Here is a 22402-nt window from a genome sequence, read left to right as displayed (position 1 = left end):
TGCTTAGTTGGCAGAGGTGAAAAAAGACCGTCTGACTGGTCTTTTTGAGATGTTTTATGAATGTCTTCATGACAGCCTAGTCTAATGCAAGTTAAAATTGTTTAATTCAAATAAATACTTATTTTCTTTTAATAGGACAAAAAGTCTGTTGAAAGCACTTGTCTCTGTTTTGCGCGGCTAGTGGACAACTTCCAGCATGAAGAGGTAAGGGTGTATGTGTTTTTTTCTGCGGGTGGGGTGGGTTTTTGTTCCCTTCCTCTGTCTGTCATAAGGGATTACCTTTTGAAATCGCACTATCATTTTTGATTTTGCTGTTTTCTTCTGAAGAACTTGCTCCAACAGGTTGCTTCCAAGGACTTGTTAACAAATATCCAGCAACTCTTGGTAGTGACTCCTCCAATCCTGAGCTCAGGAATGTTCATCATGGTGGTGCGCATGTTTTCACTAATGTGCTCCAATTGTCCAACACTTGCAGTCCAACTTATGAAGCAAAGTGAGTTCTTGGTTTTTCGTGTCTTGGGGGCCTACTTAAACTTGTGCCTATGGTCAGGATGGAACTCTAAGCACTTGATTAAACAAGTATTATGTTCTTTTTCTTTCTTACTGTGCTTCTCCTGGGATACAAGTTTTTAGTTAATCCTGTTGAAAGAATTGGTCTTGTCTTCTGCCCCCTCCACTCCCTCCCTTTCCTGTCTCTAGCTGTTGTCACTGCAATGCTCACCTGATCTTTGAGTCTGTATTAGCTTTGCAAGTTGCTTTTATTTCAACACAAATTATATAATTCTTGTAATATTTACTAAGTAGGGGAAATGTGATTTAAGGGCTTTTTCAAAGGGAAAACATAGTGAAAAGTAACTGCTGTGTAGCTGTTCTGGTCTGCACTCTGTTCCTTCTTTCCATCTTGGGAAATTTGACTTGCAACTTCAACTGCCCTGTATGTTCCCCTGCTTTCTTCCCTGCCTTGTGCGTTTAGTGATATTCCCCCCTCACTGCTTTCTCTTAAAGGAGGGATGGGAGGTGGGCGGTGGAAATGAAAAACCCACAAACCCCATGTCAGAGAACAGACACACATTTTGTAATGTCCAGAGAGATGGCTTTTGTCCTACGTTGTATTCTGCGTGTCTGTTTAGGGCAGTGACTATTTCTTCTGTATAGAGTCCAACACAAGCTGGAGTCTGTATACCAATATGAACAATCTCAATAATAATTTTTCAGATATTGCAGAAACTCTTCACTTTCTCCTTTGTGGAGCCTCAAATGGGAGTTGTCAAGAACAAATTGACCTTGTTCCACGAAGTCCTCAAGAACTTTATGAGCTTACTTCTCTTATCTGGTAAGTTATCTAGTCTTACGTTTTTGGGTCTGGTAGGGGTGTTAAATTCCGTAACTCTAAAATGAAGGCAAAGAGCATTCAGCTCAGATGGACTTCATTGTATACTTCTAGTCAAATGCTGCTTTAATGTTCTTCTCAGTGAACTGATGCCTTGTCTGCCAAAAGAGGGGATCTTTGCTGTCGATACTATGCTGAAGAAAGGAAATGCGCAAAATACCGATGGTGCAATATGGCAATGGCGAGATGACAGGGGTCTCTGGCATCCCTATAACAGGATTGATAGTCGAATAATAGAGGTATGTCTGTGTGGTGATGTTCTTTAAAAGTCGTATAGGGAACTGAGTGCTTTTCTTTGTGGTTTTGAAACCAAACATCTTTTGAGAAAGAAACACATGAATTTCTCAAACATCCCGCTGTAATGTAGTGCTGGGTATTCAGTAATAGAGGAACTGTTGAATGCTTAATCGATGTTTTTATTGTATTTCTGTCCGTCATTGGTTTTTGCGACTGCGTTTCCTCTCTCACCACTTCGATATAAATTCCTTTTTGCTAAGGCTTTCTTAAGTTTAAACTCTGTTTGTTCTTAACTTTAAACTCCACTTTGTCTTTAGGCAGCTCATCAGGTGGGTGAGGATGAGATAAGCCTGTCGACACTTGGGCGTGTCTATACTATTGATTTTAACTCTATGCAGCAAATAAATGAGGATACTGGAACAGCACGTGCCATTCAGCGGAAACCAAACCCTTTAGCCAATACAAACACTAGTAAGTATAGCTTTTGAGACATCCAGCATATCTAGCTATAGCTAACTCATGCTGTATGCGGTAGTCTACTTCTTGGCCAATACATTTCTTGTTTAATACATTTCTTATTTCTATGAAATATCAAACTATTTTGAATAACTGGAAGACGGCTTTACAACCATTCAAATTGAAATACATTCTTTTAAACAGATGAACTCCTTTTTAAGGGACTGAAAATCCATAAAAATTGGGGGGACAAGGGGGCTCCGTGGCTTGGAGTTGTTTTATGAAACAATATTCATACTTTTTTAAAAAGACTTTACTATGCCACAAATATATAACAATGGAATAAACACAATTTGGGGTTGTTGGAAGAAGAGGATATGTAGCTGTGTTCTAGATACCAGTTTGATTTCTATTTACTAGATTAGCATATCTTTTCAATTCGAGATCTAAACTAATTCAGCTTTTTAAAAAGACAAAACAAAAAAAAAACGAGCACCTTGGAGCAGAGACGCAAAGAACTATGTGGTGATTTGTTGCACAATTTTTCACAGGTGGACATTCAGATTTGAAGAAGGATGATGCCCGAGCACAACTAATGAAAGAAGACCCAGAACTGGCAAAATCCTTTATTAAAACATTGTTTGGTGTCCTTTATGAAGTGTATAGTTCTTCAGCTGGACCTGCTGTTAGACACAAGTGCCTTAGAGCAATACTTAGGATAATTTATTTTGCTGATGCTGAACTTCTGAAGGATGTGCTGAAAAACCATGCTGTTTCAAGGTGGGTTCATCAAAAATTGTAAATGAAACTAGTTTGGATCTTACAGCTCAAATTGACTTATCTTTTATCTTTTTAAATCCTTTTTTTTTTTTTTTCGCAAAGCTGGGGCTGCCTAGCTTCTCAAGATTTTTTTAATCTTACGTTTTGCAGTAGGTGCTGACTGTAGACTTCCGTAATAGAAACTCTGATTACTTATATGGTTCTGTGTACTAGTTATGTCAAATATTACCACTTACTGTTTTCCTAATTGCTAAAGTTAGCCTGTAGCAAGGTGACTTTTGAGGTAATATTCTGAACAATAACAGACTTCTTTGACATTCTGTTGGAAAGTTCAGTTCTATTCATCCTGTACTTGCTATACTATTAGGTTAGGGGTCTAGCCAAAAGGATGCAGTTAGAAAACAAACTGACTGCTAGTTTTGAAAAATTGGAACTTTGTACCACCTTTGAAAAACTCAACTATTTTCCTTTGTGCCACATGAAAAACCTTGGCATAAGTGACTTAGGTGGGGGAAGAACTTTGTCCTTTACTTAACTCTTACGAAAGTGCAGTGAAATTTGCTTGTTACAGATTAGTACTGAGACTGTATGCAAGATGAACTGGCTTGATTTTCTTTTTTTAAAAAGACAAACCTGATTTTAACAAATTATCTGTTGTAGTCATATTGCCTCCATGCTGTCAAGTCAAGACCTTAAGATAGTAGTTGGAGCCCTGCAGATGGCAGAAATCTTAATGCAAAAGCTACCTGACATTTTTAGCGTTTACTTCAGAAGAGAAGGTAATCCTTTCTTTATTTCCCTCCTGTACCCCTCTGTACCCCTCCCTCTGTAGTTAGTATTTTGGGGGTGGGGTGTGTGTCCAAATTTCCCTTCCCCAAATTGTAACAAGTCAATCTGTCATGCATAATAAAAGCAGATCCATGCAAGCTGTCCTCATGACTGGAGAGGAGCTGACCAAGGCTCTGGAGGAGACAAATGTGTTTTCTGAAATCTGAAACAAGTTTGTACAGGCTTACTAGATGCTAGAGAACTTACGTTTAGGCTGAAGAAGGCTAGCAGAAGTTACACGGGTAGTCTTACTGGACGAAATGAGTGAATCTTTGGTGTGGAGTCTGTTTGAAGCTACTATGACTTTTTAGCCACTGTTAATGCTGTTGTCACTTTTCTTTTTAAACTACATAGGTTAATTTTTTTCAGAAAGAATTACTCTGCTTTTAAAACGTATGTGCGCATGCAAAAGATGCAATAGTCAAACCAGAGGTTAAACCTATTTCTGTCTCTGCAAACACAATCCCCAACCTCCCCCTCAAAAAGCCCCAAAGACCCCCCCAAGCATAAAGACTACTTCTTTTTTGAAGGAGTGATGCACCAAGTGAAAAACTTAGCAGAGTCTGAGGCTTTGCTAACAAGCCCACCAAAAGTATGCACTAATGGATCAGGAACGCTGGGTACCACTACAACAATAAGTACTGGAACAGCCACTGCTGCCAGTAATGCAGCTGCAGATTTGGGCTCTCCCAGCCTACAACACAGCCGGGAGGATTCTTTGGATCTGAGCCCACAGGGGTAAGTGCACTATTTCTTCTGAACAAATGATCTGATCTTTTCTCTTCAAAAAAAAAATCTTGACTGTGGGCTGCTACAGTATTAGCTGCATTTGGCTGTGTATTTTCCTCTCAAGTTAGTAAAATGAAGAGATGCTGAAGTGATCAGTTAGTAGTTCTAATTGATTTTATATGAAATGCTTTAAAAAGCAAACAATTAAAACAAAGAAACAAGAAACCACAATCAAACTAGTGACCTGATACGTATGATGTAATGATAGGAAACAATCCATGCTTTTTGGGGAGAGACTGGAGAATGCCAAGAGCAACAGCTGTAGTCTCATGTAACTCTTGAGGACAGGGATTCTTTCAGAGGATTCTTTCAGAGAAATGCTCGCTATGGTGTATGGCTCCTTTCTACTGGGGACTGGAGGGAGAAGTCATCCGTAACTTATTATTAAGGGGCAAGCAGGTCAAGTGTCTTGTTGTTTGTTCAATAATTCGTGTATATTTTGTAATAAATGCATTCAAATAAAGGAATAACATTGTTATGAACAGTTATGACTGTTCCTCATAATTTTAATGTTTTTATTCAGTGGTACTCCTGTCTGTATTTGCCTATATTAGAAGGGTGACAGCAAGTCAAGTCTCTTCTTTGTGGATGGAGTAATCACTTTGTCCTTCCCGTTAAATTAGAGTTGAGGCCCCCCTCTCTGCCTGTTCTTCCCTTGTTTCCCCCTTGTTGTGGAATGGAACCTTTTTATATCCTCGAGGATATATCTAGTAGATGCATCTTGAACAGAAAGGATGGGTATGCCTATGAATGTGGTGGATGGAATCATGGTACTTTTATTCTTAAATTTGGACAGACGACTGAGTGATGTTCTAAAGAGAAAAAGACTGCCGAAACGAGGGCCAAGGAGACCAAAATACTCTCCTCCAAGAGATGATGAGAAAGTAGACAATCAAGGTAAAATATGCATAATGTGACACTAACTCCTTCTAAATTGAAAGTAAGCTTATAAGCTGTCAACAGTGCTGGCTCTAATAAACCTGTTGATTCTAGGAGATGCTCTTAATTTTGTTTTTGCTTTCTGCAGCTAAAAGCCCTACAACTACTCAATCTCCTAAATCTTCCTTCTTGGCAAGTCTAAATCCAAAAACATGGGGAAGATTAAGCACACAGTCTAACAGTAATAACATTGAACCAGCACGAACAGCAGGAGTAAGTGGTCTTGCAAGGGCTGCTTCCAAGGATACAATTTCCAATAACAGGTACACAAGTCAAAATACACATACTGTGAAGTTGATTTTGAGGTGTAGCCAGTTTGTTATAAGCTATCAGGTGATTAGGTAGCACATCAACGATATTTTGGGGGTAAGCCCTGGTAAAATAATTCTAGAAAAAGAATGAAAAATTGTGCATGCCCATCACTCAGGGTATTCAAGGTTGGGTTGGGCAAGTCTTTGAGCAACCTGATCTAGTGAATGATCTAGTGAAAGATGGCTTTGCACATGGCAGGGAGGGTGAGGTAGATCTTTGGACTAGATGATCTTCCCAACCCATTCTTTAATAAGAAATTTAGGAAGAAAAAATAACTTCTCATAGGATATAGTAATGTGCTAGGGAAAAATTGGAGAACTGGGAAAAATGTGTGCAACAAGTAATCAGCAAAAAATGTCTTTACTATATTTGAGTAAAAGGGAAGGCTTGTTATCTACGCTTGCTGTTAAGCATGGAGAAAACAGTACTCTAGTTGTTGTTACTTGTAATATTAAAATATGCAAATGCTAAGCGTGTGGCCGAATGTCTTTTATGTGCTTCTTTACAGAGAAAAAATTAAGGGCTGGATTAAGGAGCAGGCCCATAAATTTGTAGACCGTTATTTTAGTTCTGAAAACATGGATGGAAGCAATCCTGCACTAAATGTTTTACAGAGACTTTGCACTGCAACTGAACAACTCAACCTCCAGGTTAGAAGTGGCAGACTTTTTTGAAAGGGGTGGGAATTGAAGCAGTAAAAGTGCTTAAGAGGAGGGCCGTGGTTGTAGAGGAAAGCCGGCCATCTTAGACAATATAGCCAATGTTTTAAGCGTAGTTTCTGTTATTTTAAGGAACGATACAATGTTTCTTAAACTTGTGGTGGCTCTTTTTTTTAAAAATTTCTATATAACCTTTGACACATTATCTTTTATGATAAATGACTTGCGTTAACAGTGGTATTGTTTGTTCCTAGTGATGTGTCACTTAAAACATTCTCTTTCAGATTGAAAAATTCTGCAGTTAAGTGGTAGGGATTGACTTTCTACCTATGGAAGAACATAGCTGGTAGCCAGAACTTCAGGCGGGGGCTGTGGCGGGGTTAGTAGTATTAAGTTGAAAGGCCAGAAGAAATACAAGTTGGGCTAAATGTAGTAGCATTTCAAGAATTTGAGCCTTGCTTGTCAGGCAGTTGAGATCCTTGACAAATAGTCTAAATCCTTAACTTGCAAAGTAGCTAAACAGTTGACTTAGGCTGACCTAAGGAATCATTAGAATATGAAACTTTACCACCTCCTCCTCTCCACACAGATGTCATGCAAAATCCATACAAGTATTTATCTTTCTTTGCATTTTGTTTGGAACTAATCTTCAGTTTACAGGAGACAGAAATAAGACTCTGCATTTCTTTTAAAAGCCGGTGTGTGTGTGTATAGTTACCTCTAATGTATACCCTTGAACAGAGAAGTTGCTTATCCTCAATTTACTTGCTGAGTCATTACTTGTATTGAGTTACTAAAAAGAAACGTTTTTCCCTGTAAGAGCTCTTCTGTGCAGTGGGAATAGTGTTTCTTAGGCCCTTATTACTTGGGTAGTAAAATAGTATCTTCATATTTTTTTCAGGTGGATGGTGGAACAGAGTGCCTTGTAGAAATCCGTAGCATTGTCTCGGAGTCTGACGTCTCCTCATTTGAAATCCAGCATAGTGGATTTGTGAAACAACTGCTGCTTTATTTGACATCTAAAAGTGAGAAAGATGCTGTAAGCAGGGATATCAGATTGAAAAGATTTCTTCATGTATTTTTTTCCTCTCCAGTAAGTTTTATTGTTTGGGCATTCTTAGCTTGCTTTCTCCTAAGTTGTACACATGTGACTACCTGAGGTTCAGCAATGACCTTAACTCTAAGGTGCTACAAGGAATGCTTTCTTTATGACTAAGATATGTAACACTACAACTTATACGTGATTCTGTGTCTTTACAGAACAAAAATCTTTAGAATACCCTGTTTCAGAGAAGCTTACTGCTCCTGGTTAAGGATTAATGCTTAAAATCTGTAGGGCTATTAAATCTAAACTAAGTGAGAAGTGCATTCTTGAAACAAGTCTCATACATGTGTTATGTAGTCTAGTTGTTCTGATATTGCTGGCACTTGAAGTGAGAGCACTGAGTTTTAACCTTTTTGTGCACTGTGTGTTGAAAGTTATCGAAGGTGCATTAATTCAAGCACATAACCAAAACGTTTGAATGTGTTTCAGCTTCCCGGGGAAGAGCCCCTTGGAAGACTAGAGCCATTAGAAAATGCACCTTTGTTGGCATTAGTCCATAAAATGAACAATTGCCTCAGTCAGATGGAACAGTTTCCGGTCAAAGTACATGACTTCCCCAGTGGAAATGGAACAGGGAGCAGGTAAGGATTAATGCTCAGGTAACAGTTTCGTCGGAAGCTTTTGTTTGCCAAGCCTTGATTCAACATTAAAAGTTCCACAAGGTAATGGAGAATTCTGACCCTCTTAAAGACAAAAGCAGTTACACAGTTGCCTCTTTTTATTCAGAGAGGGGTTGAATATTTAAACAGATCTTTGGTTACTGTCTTGAAACTACTTCCCCCTTAGACTGGGGTTGGATGCAGTCACTGAACTTAAACTTTAAAAATTCAAATGTCTTCCTTGTCCCCATGTAACCAACACTGGAAAGAAATAATCTTTGTTGGTAACTCTGATACTTTTTAGTAAGGTGATGAACTGCTGCAAGTTTGTGTTACAGTGCTCAACTTTGTTATTTGGACAGGTTCTGTTCTCTTGGATGATGATAGATTGAGTGATAACAGTTGGCTGCCATAGTTTAAAATAACTGTAGACATGTCCTGTGTCTTAATATAGATTAAATTTAGAATCCTATTAAATATTTGTGTTCTAAGTAACAAACTTGAACTACTGAAAACCTATTTCTGCAGTTTGTCTGTACTTTTCTGTAGTAAATCAACACTATTTTTCATTCAGTGTATAGCAGCTAGAAAGTCTATTACAATACAGGTTGCATGCGAGTTCTGGAAGTATTTTTGGTGCTACCTGAAGGCTCAGTTTAATTATATGGATATTCTTTGGACTACTCAGAAACTAAAGAATAGTTTTCAGAGTGTATGTATATTTTCCACACTCCTCCCCTTTTAAAGTCTGAAATGCCATAAACTTTTTCAAGTAGTAAGACAGTGTGGACATTTTATCAACAGTTGTGATAGAACATCCATTATAATAGGTGTGTTAGAGCCTCACACTGTAGCATAACGTACACTGAAGTTCAGTACTTGTTTAGTGAGACTTAAATAAATAAAAATTATTGGGGATGAATGCAATATATGGTTTTCTAATACTTGAAGGAATTACTGTTCTTGATGTTAGCTTTTTCAAATAGTATATGCTCTGTAATCTTAATCCTTTTTAATATGCACTACTTTTATGAAAAGGGATAATGACAAAAGTTGTCATAAAAGCTAGTCATAAAAGAAAAATTCTGCTACTTTTGTTAGAATACTAAACATGGACAGTCAGACTACTGCAGCATTGTTTGACTGCTAGTCTTACTGTAGATTACGTCAATTAAGATTTTGAGGCATTAAGATTTGGTAGTCTTTCACTGGTACCTGGAAATAGAAGCAGCACAAGATTAAGAGGTTTGATTAAGAACTATTAGCTTGAGTATTGATAGCTTGCAACACGCATATAAACTATATTTGGCAAGGAAAAACAGAAGCTCTTGGTTTGTCCCTTTAGGTCATTAAAAAACATGAGAGATTTGCGTTTTCCATTCTCAATTCCTATTCTCATAGTACTGCAGGTAAACACAGCTCTAACTCTTCTGTGGCATCAGCTGACCACTGAAGAACTTCATACCTCACAGATGGGCGGTATAGGCCATATTATAATCGGACCTCAGACGGGACTTTCTCTTAAACCATGCGGCTTCTGTTGGAAATAAAACTTTGTCCAACTTAGATTCTGGAGTTCTTGTAGAATAAAATCCTTGATCTGTTTATCTGACTCTTAATAGCTTGTTTTTAAAGAAATAGGATGAGAAATTATACTCTGTGAATGAACACAAGTGAATTCTTAAATGCATGTATAAGCCTATTTTAATGCAATTATGGTTATTAGATTCTTTGTGTAGCAACTTTTTTCACAAATTATTTTGAGTTTTTCTCTTAACAGAGGATCACAAGCTTTAAAGTTCTTCAATACACATCAATTAAAATGCCAGCTGCAAAGACATCCGGACTGTGCAAATGTGAAACAGTGGAAGGGTGGACCTGTGAAGATTGATCCTCTGGCTTTGGTACAAGCCATTGAAAGATACCTTGTAGTTAGAGGTATTTGTCTTATATGGTCATTGTGTGTATTTTGCTGCTTAAGATAGAGTCTGTAAAAGCTTCTGAGGATTATACTGAAGACAAATGTGAGGTACTTATAAATGTATCTAATTCACAGTGGGGGTAGAGTAAGGCTGAAAATAAAGCTGCCTCTCTTTGGGACAAACTTTTCCTGTTTGTAAACAATTCCATCTAAATAATAACAGTAGTACAGCTAATCTGATAGTCAACTTGATTATAATGTGGGGAGTTTGCAAATATTGATACTGAAATTTGTTCTAAAATGTATGAACCTTACATTTTTGATTTTATGTGCTTTGGAAGTGTTTTTGAAAAGTGGAGTTTATAAAGGAGCACAAAAGCATTGCTACGTTTCGTGTAAAAGCAAATAAGTATGTCTTTTTCCTTTTTCTCAGGTTATGGAAGAGTTAGAGAAGATGATGAAGATAGTGATGATGATGGGTCAGATGAAGAAATAGATGAATCTTTGGTAAGGTTTCCCTTTGTGGGTAAGGGGAGGGGATGGTATAAGAAGAAGCTTAAAGGAAAGTCAGCAACAAGTTTCCTAACTTGTGTGGCTTTCTGTTTTTTGTTTTGTTCAGGCTGCTCAATTCTTAAATTCAGGGAATGTGAGACATAGACTGCAATTTTACATTGGAGATCACTTGCTGCCATATAATATGACTGTGTATCAAGCAGTTAGGCAGTACAGTTTGCAAGCTGAGGAGGAGAGGGAGTCTACGGATGATGAAAGCAACCCGTTAGGAAGAGCTGGGATTTGGACAAAAACACATACCATTTGGTAAGTTGGCTAGAGAAATCAAGGGACAGCTTCTCCAGTTTGAGAGAGATGTATAAATAAAGAGAAATTGAATATAACTGAAGAACTGTGAAGTTTTTATTTCTGCTTTAACTTGCACTGAAGTAAATTTATGGTAGTCAACCTAACAGTTCTATAACTTGTTTTCTTTTCACGTAAGTTAAAAACGTGTTTATGCAGTACTAATTTTGAATTACTTTACAGGTACAAACCTGTGCGAGAGGATGAAGATGGTAACAAGGACTGCGTTGGTGGTAAAAGAGGAAGAGCGCAAACTGCTCCAACGAAAACCTCACCTAGAAATTCTAAAAAGCATGATGAACTGTGGCACGGTGAGTGTGTTGCTGTGGTAGTATGTTAATTTGTGAAATTACTGAAAGAATACGGAAGAGTGAGACACATTTTAAAGCATACGTAGTACAAGAAGCTTCTTAGAAAGCACACATTAATGTTGATGTTAAAACTAAACATGTAGTACTAACTGAATTGTCTAATGAAGTTGTTTGGGTTGAGTGAATACCCTGTAAATGACAATACTACCTAGGTTTCTAATGTAAATCTTGGGAGGGCTTCTAATTGATAAGTGTTGATAACAGTTTTTCTTTTTTCATGCTAGATGGTGTATGCCCTTCGGTATTAAATCCTTTAGAAGTTTACCTTATATCTTCTCCACCTGAAAACATAACGTTCGAAGATCCTTCATTAGATGTTATTCTTCTTTTGAGAGTTTTACACGCTATCAGTCGATACTGGTATTATTTGTATGATGTGAGTATAGTACTTTTAAAATCACTTTCATACTTGATACAAACAGCTGTCAAGAAACACCATAAAATAGCCTTTTCCCTCTGTTTGGTCTGTATCCTACACCATGCCCCGCAATCAACCAACCAGAAAAAAGAATAACGTAAATACTGTCTTCTTCCCCATACCTATTTATCTAACTTCTGATGACTATAAACTCATACGGTCAGTCATGTATGCTTTAGCATGTTACTTTCTTCAAGTTCAAAAAAACATCATTAATCCAGGAAAGAAAATGTATAGTAGAAATCTACTCACTCTGTCTTTTGAGTCAGATTCTATTCACTGCTAAAGTAACAGTGAAACTTTTTTCCTGTGATGATAAGCAAATTGAAAGCATTAAAATACTGTAAAGACTTTTTTTCCAGATGTTTCTTTAACTAAAAAAATCTTGTTCTTTAACATCACAGAACGCAATCTGCAAGGAGATTATTCCAACATCAGAATTTATCAACAGTAAACTGACAGCAAAAGCAAACAGGCAGCTTCAGGATCCTTTGGTAATTATGACAGGAAACATACCAACCTGGCTGACAGAACTTGGAAAAACATGGTATGAATGACTTATTGTGTAGTATTTCTTATTTGAGTTCAGTAGGCCTCTTGGCTGAGTAGCCCAGGTGCAGCATATGTTTCACTTCTGAAAGCGCTGGGGGAGAATAAAGTGTAGTAACAAGTCTTACTAAGTTGCATAGTGAGGCTTGGATGATACACCTCTGCTGCGTAATTTAAACCAAGTGTGGATGGTTAGACTAGCTGCGAAGTTTGGACAACTTCTTAAGGGAATTTCTGAGCAGTTTAAAGTTTTCTGATTGAAACAAATGTGGTTCTCTGTACCATTTATTCTTCCGTTAAACTGTGTGATGACTTATTATTTCATTGCATTTATCTTAGCATATTTGATATGGTATTAAAGGAAATATTTTTTAAAATAATTGATAAAATATAGATCTCTATCAAGTTGATAGGTTATAAGCTCTAAGACTCTTGCGCTTGAAAGAATGAGAAGTCAGGATTGACATTCATGCTTTTTTTTCAAGCATGTTAATTGAAGCCACATTGGAAGTTCACACCCTAGAGAGACTATTTAGCCTTTTGATTTTCAGTGCTTCAATTTAATTATTTGTCTGGAATTTTTATGGAGAAATTTAGTGATTATCAGTGTATGTTCTTATACAAACATCTGTAGCGTTTACTCCATAAAACAATCTTTCCAGTTGTGATGTCAGTGGAGGACTACACTTCTAACATGCACGTGTCTTCAAGAATAGTAGAACTGATAAATAGGAAGCTTCTCTAATTGGTAGTCTTTCACAGATCGTTTAAAGCGTTTCCAAAAATGATGAAAGGTAGAGTGCTTGTGCTGTTTTCTAGGTAGGTTCCTTTTTTCCTCCTCTAAATACAGGGGCTTGAGCTCTCTTAAGATCTTTTGTCTGAATTGGATTTCCTAACTGCAAAACAGACTTGAACAAGTAAAGAAATACTTAATTTCTGATGCAGTACTGGAGTTGGTATCTCCTGGAAGAGTTTAGAATTTTCTTGGATTTGTGTGATTCCTTTTTAACTTCCCATTTCTATTTTGGTTATAAGCATTGTCATGCATTCCCCAGAGCTAATTCATGTCCTGGGGGTTTCCTTTGGAGGTTGCTTTTACCAGTGTGTTTAATAAAGCACTAGTTTCAAGGCTACCAAGTTTGTGTTTTAAACTGTAGCCATAGATGCTAGTCAAATCTCAGCTAACAAATCCAATGCTCTTTACAGCCCATTTTTCTTTCCATTTGATACCCGGCAAATGCTGTTTTATGTAACTGCTTTTGATCGTGATCGAGCCATGCAAAGACTACTGGATACTAATCCAGAAATCAATCAGTCAGATTCTCAGGATAGCAGAGTGGCACCACGACTGGACAGGAAAAAAGTAGGTATATATTGTTTAAAAATGGAATGAGTGACTTGTTAATTTTGCTATTGTTTTTAAGAATATCATTGTGAGAAGTTTACGATATCAACTTTTGGTAGTATACAGGTAAAGGGGAGGCTTGTTTTCATTGGTTTCCAAGTCCCAGTGTAGAAAGCACAATGTCTTCTAGGTATCTGCCATTAGATGGCAGAAGGTGCTACAGTATACTCTACACTGCTTTTCCAGATCCAGCCTAATTTGGAATTGGAATCTTCACGGTTTCTGAAACTAGACACTAAGACTGAATGTCAAATTTTAGGTTATGTTAGTGACATTTCTGTAGGTTTGTCTGTAAACCCCTGATTTGCTTCAGGTAGAACTCTGAAATAATTCAGCCTATAGGATGTAGAGGCAGCGTTACTTGAATAAATGGAAACATTATCCTTCTATTCTGGGAGAATATTGTCACAACATGATGAAATGAAGCCATGACTACTTTTAATGGAGAGAGTCTTGGTGTCTGCCTTGAGTCTGGAGAGATGTTATCCTTACTATACAGCAGATCTTAGTTTTAGATCTGCATGGTTTTGAATACCTCTGGAAGAAAAGAAGTGAGAAACTAGCCAACTAGAACATAGCTTCCACCACGTAGGAATCCTAGTGGTGTTCTCTTAGAAGCCTTCCACTTCCCCTACTAGAGAATCTGAGAGGGCAGAACAGAATATTATTGCCTTAAGTTTTTGGACTTGGGCATCTGTAGTCTGGTTCTAACACATTACTTTGAGGTATGTAATAGCACATTACAGCACTTCTGTTATGTTACAGTCCTGCTGCCAGATTCTTAGTAGGAGTAGTACCTGTTAAGTTACGTGTGTGTGTGTATATATATATATATAAATACAACTGTAAGGTGCTGGTTTTCATTTTTAATGGAATGCTTTATTCCTAGTCAGTTTTTATTTAGGAGATAATTATTTTATCAAAGTATTAACTTAGAAATTGTTGAACTGTGGAACTAACTAGCATGGGGTGGAAAAACTTGCGTAACTATTTTTTTTCCTGTTGTAACTGCCTTGGGAACTGGGACTTACAGACGTAATTTCACTACTTAAAACTTCTCTAATGTGTAGCGCACTGTGAACAGAGATGAGCTGTTGAAACAGGCAGAATCTGTGATGCAGGATCTAGGCAGTTCAAGAGCCATGTTGGAAATCCAGTATGAGAATGAAGTAAGTAATGTCAATGCAGTCTAATTTAACCCCTTTTTAATGAAGATTAATACAAAAAGCTACAACTTTCTTAGAATGACTTGGTCACGCTCTTGGTCCTTACCATTGCTGGTGCTACAAAATTCTGTTAATTATCCCTCCTTCACTTGGCTATGATTTTTAGTTGCTAGGAGAAACTTAGATTTGTTATACTCTTCAGAATAGGACTGATGAGATTTAGTATATCTTTTCTAACTCTGGGGAACAGCTGCATTTCTATAATATGATCATTAGGTGGTTGATACTTTTATTCCATTACTTTTCGCTCTGATATGTGGTCTTCCTAAACTGCTTCAATTGTATTGTAATGTTGGCATAGCTATGCTGTCTAGAGGCTTTTCGCGGTGCAGTTTGTCTTATAACCTATCACATACTATATTTTCTCAGTGTAAGTAGGGGTTTAGATATTCAAAGTGAATAGACTCTTGTTTACTTACTTATTTTTCTCCCCTCTCCCCGCTCCTCTCCCTTCCCTGCACCCTGCTTTTCCCCTCTGAAGGTTGGCACAGGCCTAGGCCCTACACTAGAGTTCTATGCACTTGTATCTCAGGAACTACAGCGAGCGGATTTAGGCCTTTGGAGGGGAGAAGAAGTAACTTTAGCCAATCCAAAAGGTAAATGTTTTACTACCTGAATTACCAGTGTTGTTTTAATCTTGAATTGATTCTAAGTCTATGGATATTTTCTTTTATAATCTTACAAGAAATTCTAAGTTGATAATTACCTGATAGGTTTTCTGAAACTTGTCCAGAATGAAACTAGCAATGTATATGTTGAACTTTTATTCCATCACTCTTTCTCAACAGGAAGCCAGGAAGGTACCAAGTATATTCATAATCTTCAAGGCCTTTTTGCACTTCCTTTTGGTAGAACTGCCAAGCCAGCTCACATTGCAAAAGTTAAAATGAAGTTCCGCTTTTTGGGAAAACTAATGGCAAAGGCAATCATGGATTTTAGACTGGTGAGCTTAAAACAGAAAACATGATTCTAAAGGGTTAGATAAGAATTCTAGTTCCCAATTGTTGAGGGGGAAAAAGTATCATTAAGAATTCCATGGAACTATTTTGCTGATCTTGTGGGTCCCTTCCAACTTAGGCTATTCTGCGATTTTTCATCTCTAGCAGTTTGGGTCAAGAATGCAGTTGAGCTTTTCTGGAAAGGGGAAAGGATAGAATATGTTGAAGATCTTTACAGTAACTCTTAAGACTATGAAAAAAGGAAAAGCAAATGTCTGTATTGTGTTGCTCTCTTCAATCTTTTTTCAAGATCATTCTAGGATAATTATTATACCAGCTGATAACTTGCTGGATGTTCTAATACATATGCTTTAGCCAGTCATCTGTATTTGCTCAACTGTAAATACCTCAACTGAAAACACTTCGTGTTTTGGTATGTGGGAGACCTATGAATTAGTAAATATTATTCTAGATCTAGGCAAGAGATAAAAATTTTGCAAGACAATAGTTTAGAAAGACTTAACAGTTCCGCAATACATTTTTTGATTCATAGGTGGACCTTCCTCTTGGACTTCCTTTTTATAAGTGGATGTTACGGCAGGAAACTTCCTTGACATCACATGACTTGTTCAGTATTGATCCAGTAGTAGCCAAATCAATATATCACCTTGAAGATATTGTAAGACAAAAGAAAAGACTTGAACAGGACAAAACGCAGGTGGGAAAGTAAACCTAAGGAAGAAGGAGTGCATCCCTATGTGTGTTTGGATTTTGAAGTAGCCATAACTGAGAATGTATGATAGTGCTTAATACTGGGGTAGCACTGATAATGTTTTTAATAAAAGGAGCAGTTTTAATGTTACTGATTCAGTGGCTAGTAATTATAATGGTCTTTTCTGTAGACTTGATGATAAATTTGTTCTAGGAAATCTGTTCTAACACTAGAAATTGATTACAGAATTCTTGTGTGTGATTAAACATGGGCAAGAAATGGCTAGGATTGAGATGCATGTATGAGGGAGCTTCTCCTTTTGGTTCATTTTTGAAAAGATTACCAATTTTAGTATCGGGGAAAAACTCTATCCTTAATTCTTTTTTTCTGAACATTCAAAAAGGCTTGGGTTTATAGGTTTGATCAATCTTTCAGGCTTTCTTGAAAAGTGCCTTTTGGGTCTGTGTTTTCCCACTGAAAAAGCTATACGTAGAAATGGTATAAATTGACTTCATGTCTGAACAAGTTTTTACAGATGCAGAGGAATCCTAATTTTTTTTCACGAGGTGCTATAAATAACACCGTTACAGAGTGGTGATAAAAATACTTGTGGCATGCATACCCTTTTCTAGCATCCATTGTCAATCAATTCAGGTGGTAATAACCTGATTTCTGTTCTTAATGCATCTGCTTTGTTACTAGTGAAGGTATTGCAAGCTTGTGGGCCTTTGTTCCTCTTCATCTCACTGTATCACTTTCTCCTTGATCACTACTTTTAAATTCTCAGCAAGAGTGTGAGAAACCTGAAACCTGATGGATGAAAGCTGAAAAATGTCAGTATGCCTGCCAAGTATGAATGCTATTCACTATTGTAAGGAAAAAACAGCCTAAGAACTCTATCGTATTACACATCTCATTCTCTTGCAACAGTATTTTCTAAATAATTATGTGTGAAGTTAAAGTAATTCCAGAATTGCTAGAGAAAATCCTACTGTTAGGATCTTTCAGGCTTATACTTTGAGATGGTTTATTTGGTTTGTCTTGGCTTACTGTTACATATGAAAAATACAGAGGAAAGCAAGGAGTACTGTAACAGTATTAACAATAATACTCTTCTGGAAATGTTTGTCAAAATTGTTTTAGAAGTCATAACTTTCTGGATAAGTTGATGTTAATGAATTATTCTCACTGGTTTTTGTTTGCAACTTTTTTAGACCAAAGAAAGTCTACAGTATGCATTGGAGGCTCTGACTATGAATGGCTGCTCAGTGGAAGATCTAGGGCTGGACTTCACACTTCCTGGGTTTCCTAATATAGAGCTGAAAAAAGGGGGAAAAGACACGCCAGTCACCATCCATAATTTAGAGGAATACCTCAGAGTATGTAACAAGCAAAGCTAGGACTATATTTCTTAACTGTTCCTCACCTTAATCCAAAGCACTTCATTTCGTTGTATGTTTCAGTTCATTCTCATGAACTGGGAACAGTGATGAATTTCCTACTGACTGCCTCTGTACTAGCTTATTACAATAAAGGGGAGGAAAAAAACAACCCACAAACTCTTTGAATCAGTTCAACTTAATTGTAAATTCTGTAGTACAAAAAAGTTTGGCTTATGTATAAGGGATACTTAGAAGTGTGCCTTTTTGGATTAAAAATAATGTAGTAATTGGGTTAATTTGAGTTGTGGGCTTTCAGAATCTTTTAACAAGTTCTCACGCTTCTGTATGGTAGTGAACCCACTATCACACTTGAGTGGGCTTTGAACCTTTACAGTAATAATGAAAATTCTTGGAGACAGACTTAAGAAAATACCACCTTAGTTGCAAATAGAAATTAAAGCAATAGTGTTAAAAATAAAAAATAAGTATGGATGGAACAGAACACTACAGTGCCATAATAAGTTGACCATATACCTTCATCTTAATCTATTCCTATGTTAGAAGGGACATAACCGAGAAAAACTAAAAATAGAGTTGAATGGTTTAGGTTTAAAAACAGCACGGTAAAGAGAGGGGGGACAGGAGGGAAGAGTTCAGTACTATCACATGAAGGCATGAGCAGAATGGGGATAGGAATAATGGACTGCATGATGAAAACACATTATTCCAATTGGTAAATAAGACACTTTCTGCCTGGTGGTTAGTCTGCTGCCAGTTTTACTCTGAGGACTGAGATTTTTTTCAAGTACAGTTTCAAAGAATAATAAAATTGTATATATGATGGTATGGTTAGAAGTGTTTTGATAAGGGCCATATAAGCTGTTGGATATCAATTAAAAACTTTGAAGTTATTCCATAGTTTTCACAGCTGAATAATGAATAATTCCAGTTCATTTTCCACATTCAACCTGTTACACATAGCCAGTTCTCATCACCTTTTGTTCAAAGTGTGTTGTGGTAGTCAGGAAGAGCTTAAAGGATTAAACACATTTGGATATAAAACTGTTAGCAGGTTTTGTCAGAAACAGCATTTGTGTTTCTGATTTACTGAGGAAAGCTTAGCAAAGGTTACTTTCAAGTCTGACTTGCATACACTTTGCAGTCAGTTTTTCCCTATAGGCGGCTTTTATCAGGTGTCTGATATGGTGAGAGTCTTACGGGCATCTCAGATGTCCTGTAGTTGTCCTATCGCAGGCATCTGACATTTAAAATGAAAAGTAGAACATTACATAAACTTTGCTTTTTGCTTTTTGCAAACAGCTTTTGGGACTATTTTCTTTAAAAGGACGTCTGTATAGCTTTTCTATTCCTGTCTTTTTATTCAGGCCTTAAAGGAGAGTTTGAACTAGATGGTGTTAATTAGCGGTACAGACTTGATGGTAAATTAAAAAAAAAAAAATCAGAGAAAACATTGGTATCTGTATCAAAATTATGATGAATTGCTATTTAGAAACAGTATATTTATCAGGTATTCTGCATAGCTTCCTGTGCATCAATTGCACTGCTATTGGACACTGTCATTTTTGTTAAAATCTGATTTGGAATACAATTGAGGGTAGTTCATAAAGCTGGAATAACCTTCCCTGTTATGCATCTCTCTCCCTCTCCTGCAGTTGTCATTCTACCTTCCCACAAGACTTAACTTTTAAATATTGTGACAGAGTTAATTATGTGCTTCAGTCCAGCAGTATCAATAAGATTTTTCTGATCATATTCAGGTGCATCATTAGAGGCCTTCCAAAGCTTTTCCCAGGTCAGAGCTTTTAATACACTTAAAAATTAGCTGTGTGTTGACATCCTCCTTTACAACCAGTCTTCACTTCCTGCTACAGCTGAGGATATCCAAGGTGCTAGTGTGAAAGTCAGTAGCACTAACTGACAAAAGAGTCTGAGTTTCGCATGCAATCTGTCATGTATAAAATATTTTTGAACCTAGTGGTTGTTAGTACTTAATGCAGGTAGTGGAAGAGAAATCTAGTTTCGTTTGTCACATCTTCCCTGCTCCCCTCTACTCTTGCCCAGGTGACCAGGATTGTTGTTTAAGTATGTGCTGTTTTCTTTGGAAGGTCTGTTTAATACTGAGGGAGCAACTGCAGATACCAAAACAAACAAAAACTCACCCCCCCCCAAAATTTACCCTATTTGTCTTACTGTCTTTTGCCTTATGATTCTTAAAATGACTTAAAATCAAGGTAGCCCGCCCCCCCCCCCCCCCCCCCCGGCTCCCCTCATTTCTATAGGATTAAGACACTTAATATAACAAAGAGTTATTTCCTCTACCTCTATATTAGAAAAGGAACCTATATATTTCTTCTTTAGAGGAGAAACTAATGCAGTATTGAAACAGAAATCCTATAAGTATCATTGTCAATTTAAGTAGATAATTGTACGAAGACTGTTAGCCTTGTAAAAATAGCTGAAACTTTGAAGTAGGTTTAGATTTGTTTTTGCAATATTATGTTGAATAGAATCATTTTAACCAGCTATTCTGATTTCCATGTGCTAGCTTTGTTTTATCAAAACTAAAATCAGTGAAGTTGTTTAAATTAGTCTGAGCTGCATGCTTAGGGTATTCTGTGAGGGTTGTTTGAACTCATATGACTTCTGATAATCTGCAGTGACAGACCACATGAGACTCGTTGCAGCTGTGTTGCACTGCACTTGCACATGTGCAGCAGTACAAGCTTATAAATTAAGGCAGAATGAGGCAATGCTGTTGAACAGCTCCATGAATTAACGCTCTAACTTTGCTGAAACTATAGTAAGCATATGGCTAGGCTTATATGGAGTTGTTTTTTTTCTGTAGTTGTAGTGTTTTTGTGCAATTTTGATCATTATACTTTTCCTTTATTTAAATGAAATTTTTCCTCCCACCTTTGCAGTTGGTGATATTCTGGGCACTAAATGAAGGTGTTGCCAGACAGTTTGACTCTTTCAGAGATGGGTTTGAATCGGTCTTCCCCCTCAGTCATCTTCAGTACTTCTATCCTGAGGAGGTTGGTATATGAGTTCTTAAATGATGCTTTTATAACCTTATGACTAAATAACTAGGAACACTCTGAACCGAGGTATGCACTGAATGATGTGCAGTCCTAACACATGCTGTCTGACATTACGCATCTGCTGCACAGTGGTAAAACTTGGTGTCTTTTAAATCACAAATTTAAATGTTTGAGATTTGTGTTCAATAGTCATTTGCTGGTTTTATTATGAACAGTTTTCTTTAAAGATGAGTGGATCCAGCTTTTCTCAGAGAAGGGCTTCTGTTTGTGTATACAGGCTCCATACTGTCATGGAAACTAATTCCTTGTATTGTAGTACCTCTTAACAGCTAGAGGTAAGGACGTGGATGATACCTTAATGTTCTATTAATAACAAAGCAGATTTTTTTTACTATTTTAGACAGTAACAGGAAGTAAAGAACAGGATAGTTGATCTTGATGCCTTGTTTTCACACCTACCACATTAACTCTTAAAATTCTTACTCTCAAGTGGACTGAACTGAGACACAACTATTGTTGTCCAGAGTAGAAAAGAGAACATTTTAATACTATGCCTTTAGGGAGTTTATTTGAAGACTATATTTTCGAGGATTTGCCTTCATAAACCTTCATGAACTTATACCTTTGACTTCATGAAGAAATGTTACATGCTTTGAAAATGTTAGTGAAGTCTTCACATAAATCTTCACATAAATCTTCACATAAACCACATAAACCTTTTGTTCTCGATGCTTTGCAGTGTAAGAGTTTCTTAAAGCTTAGATCTGCAACTGCTAGTGTTGATTCTTTCATGACTTTCTCTTGGTACTACTTGCAGAGAACACCACCATTTTTTTTCTCTAACAAATTAAAGGCTACTAAAAAAGCCAATTCTTGTAGTTCAAGTGCCTTACTTAACCTTTTCCTTTTCATAGGATGTGGATGGGATTCTGTGCTGTCACTGTTTGTCATGGTTTAATGCATGTTTCTCTTTGGAAATTTCAAAATGCTGACACCAGTCTGTTGCTAATCTACAAATATAGTTGATCAAAATTGAGCACTAGGAGTTGTACCAGATAAGATACCTTGTCCTTAATAGGATATACGTGTGGGATGTAGAGTTCTGTTGCTGATAGTCTGTCTATCGAGCCATTTGATCCTCTTCATAAATCCTCTGTAAGTGATTATATAGAACTTGTAGAATTCTTTTGTTCACAAAGAGAAACTATTTTCACTGAGATCTGGGTTTTACAACTCCTCGTCTATCCTGGAAGGACATCTCTAAAAGCTTTTAATGCTTTGGCTGTAGCATATCAACTCTGCTTGCCCATGTGCGTAGAAAGAACAAGCAAGATAAGTTGAAGTAAGAACCAAAAACTACCATCTGACAGATATACCTCTGATAATAATTACATTTTTTTCTTTCAAAGAAGAGAGCAGATTTCTAAAAAGCAAGTGTAAATAATCTAGTCTTTCTGTTTCCCTAG

The 22402-nt window shown here is 37.0% G+C and overlaps 1 protein-coding gene across 16 annotated transcripts in view; it reads left to right on the top strand.

Moving 5' to 3' along the window:
* Positions 1 to 22402, top strand: part of TRIP12 (thyroid hormone receptor interactor 12) — a 75939-nt gene that overhangs the window by 49660 nt on the left and 3877 nt on the right. For 11 of the 16 annotated variants that reach the window (XM_080605257.1, XM_080605255.1, XM_080605265.1 and 8 more), the window contains 26 exons: positions 136 to 204; positions 328 to 493; positions 1216 to 1333; positions 1473 to 1629; positions 1945 to 2098; positions 2635 to 2863; positions 3524 to 3642; positions 4222 to 4429; positions 5277 to 5377; positions 5508 to 5682; positions 6240 to 6381; positions 7292 to 7483; positions 7925 to 8076; positions 9860 to 10032; positions 10449 to 10522; positions 10635 to 10834; positions 11057 to 11184; positions 11469 to 11620; positions 12067 to 12209; positions 13418 to 13574; positions 14687 to 14785; positions 15324 to 15438; positions 15631 to 15785; positions 16334 to 16498; positions 17707 to 17871; positions 20817 to 20930. In XM_080605257.1, the coding sequence (XP_080461383.1) occupies positions 136 to 204; positions 328 to 493; positions 1216 to 1333; positions 1473 to 1629; positions 1945 to 2098; positions 2635 to 2863; positions 3524 to 3642; positions 4222 to 4429; positions 5277 to 5377; positions 5508 to 5682; positions 6240 to 6381; positions 7292 to 7483; positions 7925 to 8076; positions 9860 to 10032; positions 10449 to 10522; positions 10635 to 10834; positions 11057 to 11184; positions 11469 to 11620; positions 12067 to 12209; positions 13418 to 13574; positions 14687 to 14785; positions 15324 to 15438; positions 15631 to 15785; positions 16334 to 16498; positions 17707 to 17871; positions 20817 to 20930 (3822 nt within the window). The remainder of the gene's footprint in view (positions 1 to 135; positions 205 to 327; positions 494 to 1215; positions 1334 to 1472; positions 1630 to 1944; positions 2099 to 2634; positions 2864 to 3523; positions 3643 to 4221; positions 4430 to 5276; positions 5378 to 5507; positions 5683 to 6239; positions 6382 to 7291; positions 7484 to 7924; positions 8077 to 9859; positions 10033 to 10448; positions 10523 to 10634; positions 10835 to 11056; positions 11185 to 11468; positions 11621 to 12066; positions 12210 to 13417; positions 13575 to 14686; positions 14786 to 15323; positions 15439 to 15630; positions 15786 to 16333; positions 16499 to 17706; positions 17872 to 20816; positions 20931 to 22402) is intronic. The other 5 variants (XM_080605252.1, XM_080605264.1, XM_080605260.1 and 2 more) reach the window with 2 other exon arrangements.

Source organism: Anser brachyrhynchus (genome assembly GCF_964034855.1).
Source record: "Anser brachyrhynchus genome assembly, chromosome: 9".
In the NCBI taxonomy this organism is placed as follows: domain Eukaryota; kingdom Metazoa; phylum Chordata; class Aves; order Anseriformes; family Anatidae; genus Anser; species Anser brachyrhynchus.
This window is presented reverse-complemented; position numbering and strand designations above follow the sequence as displayed.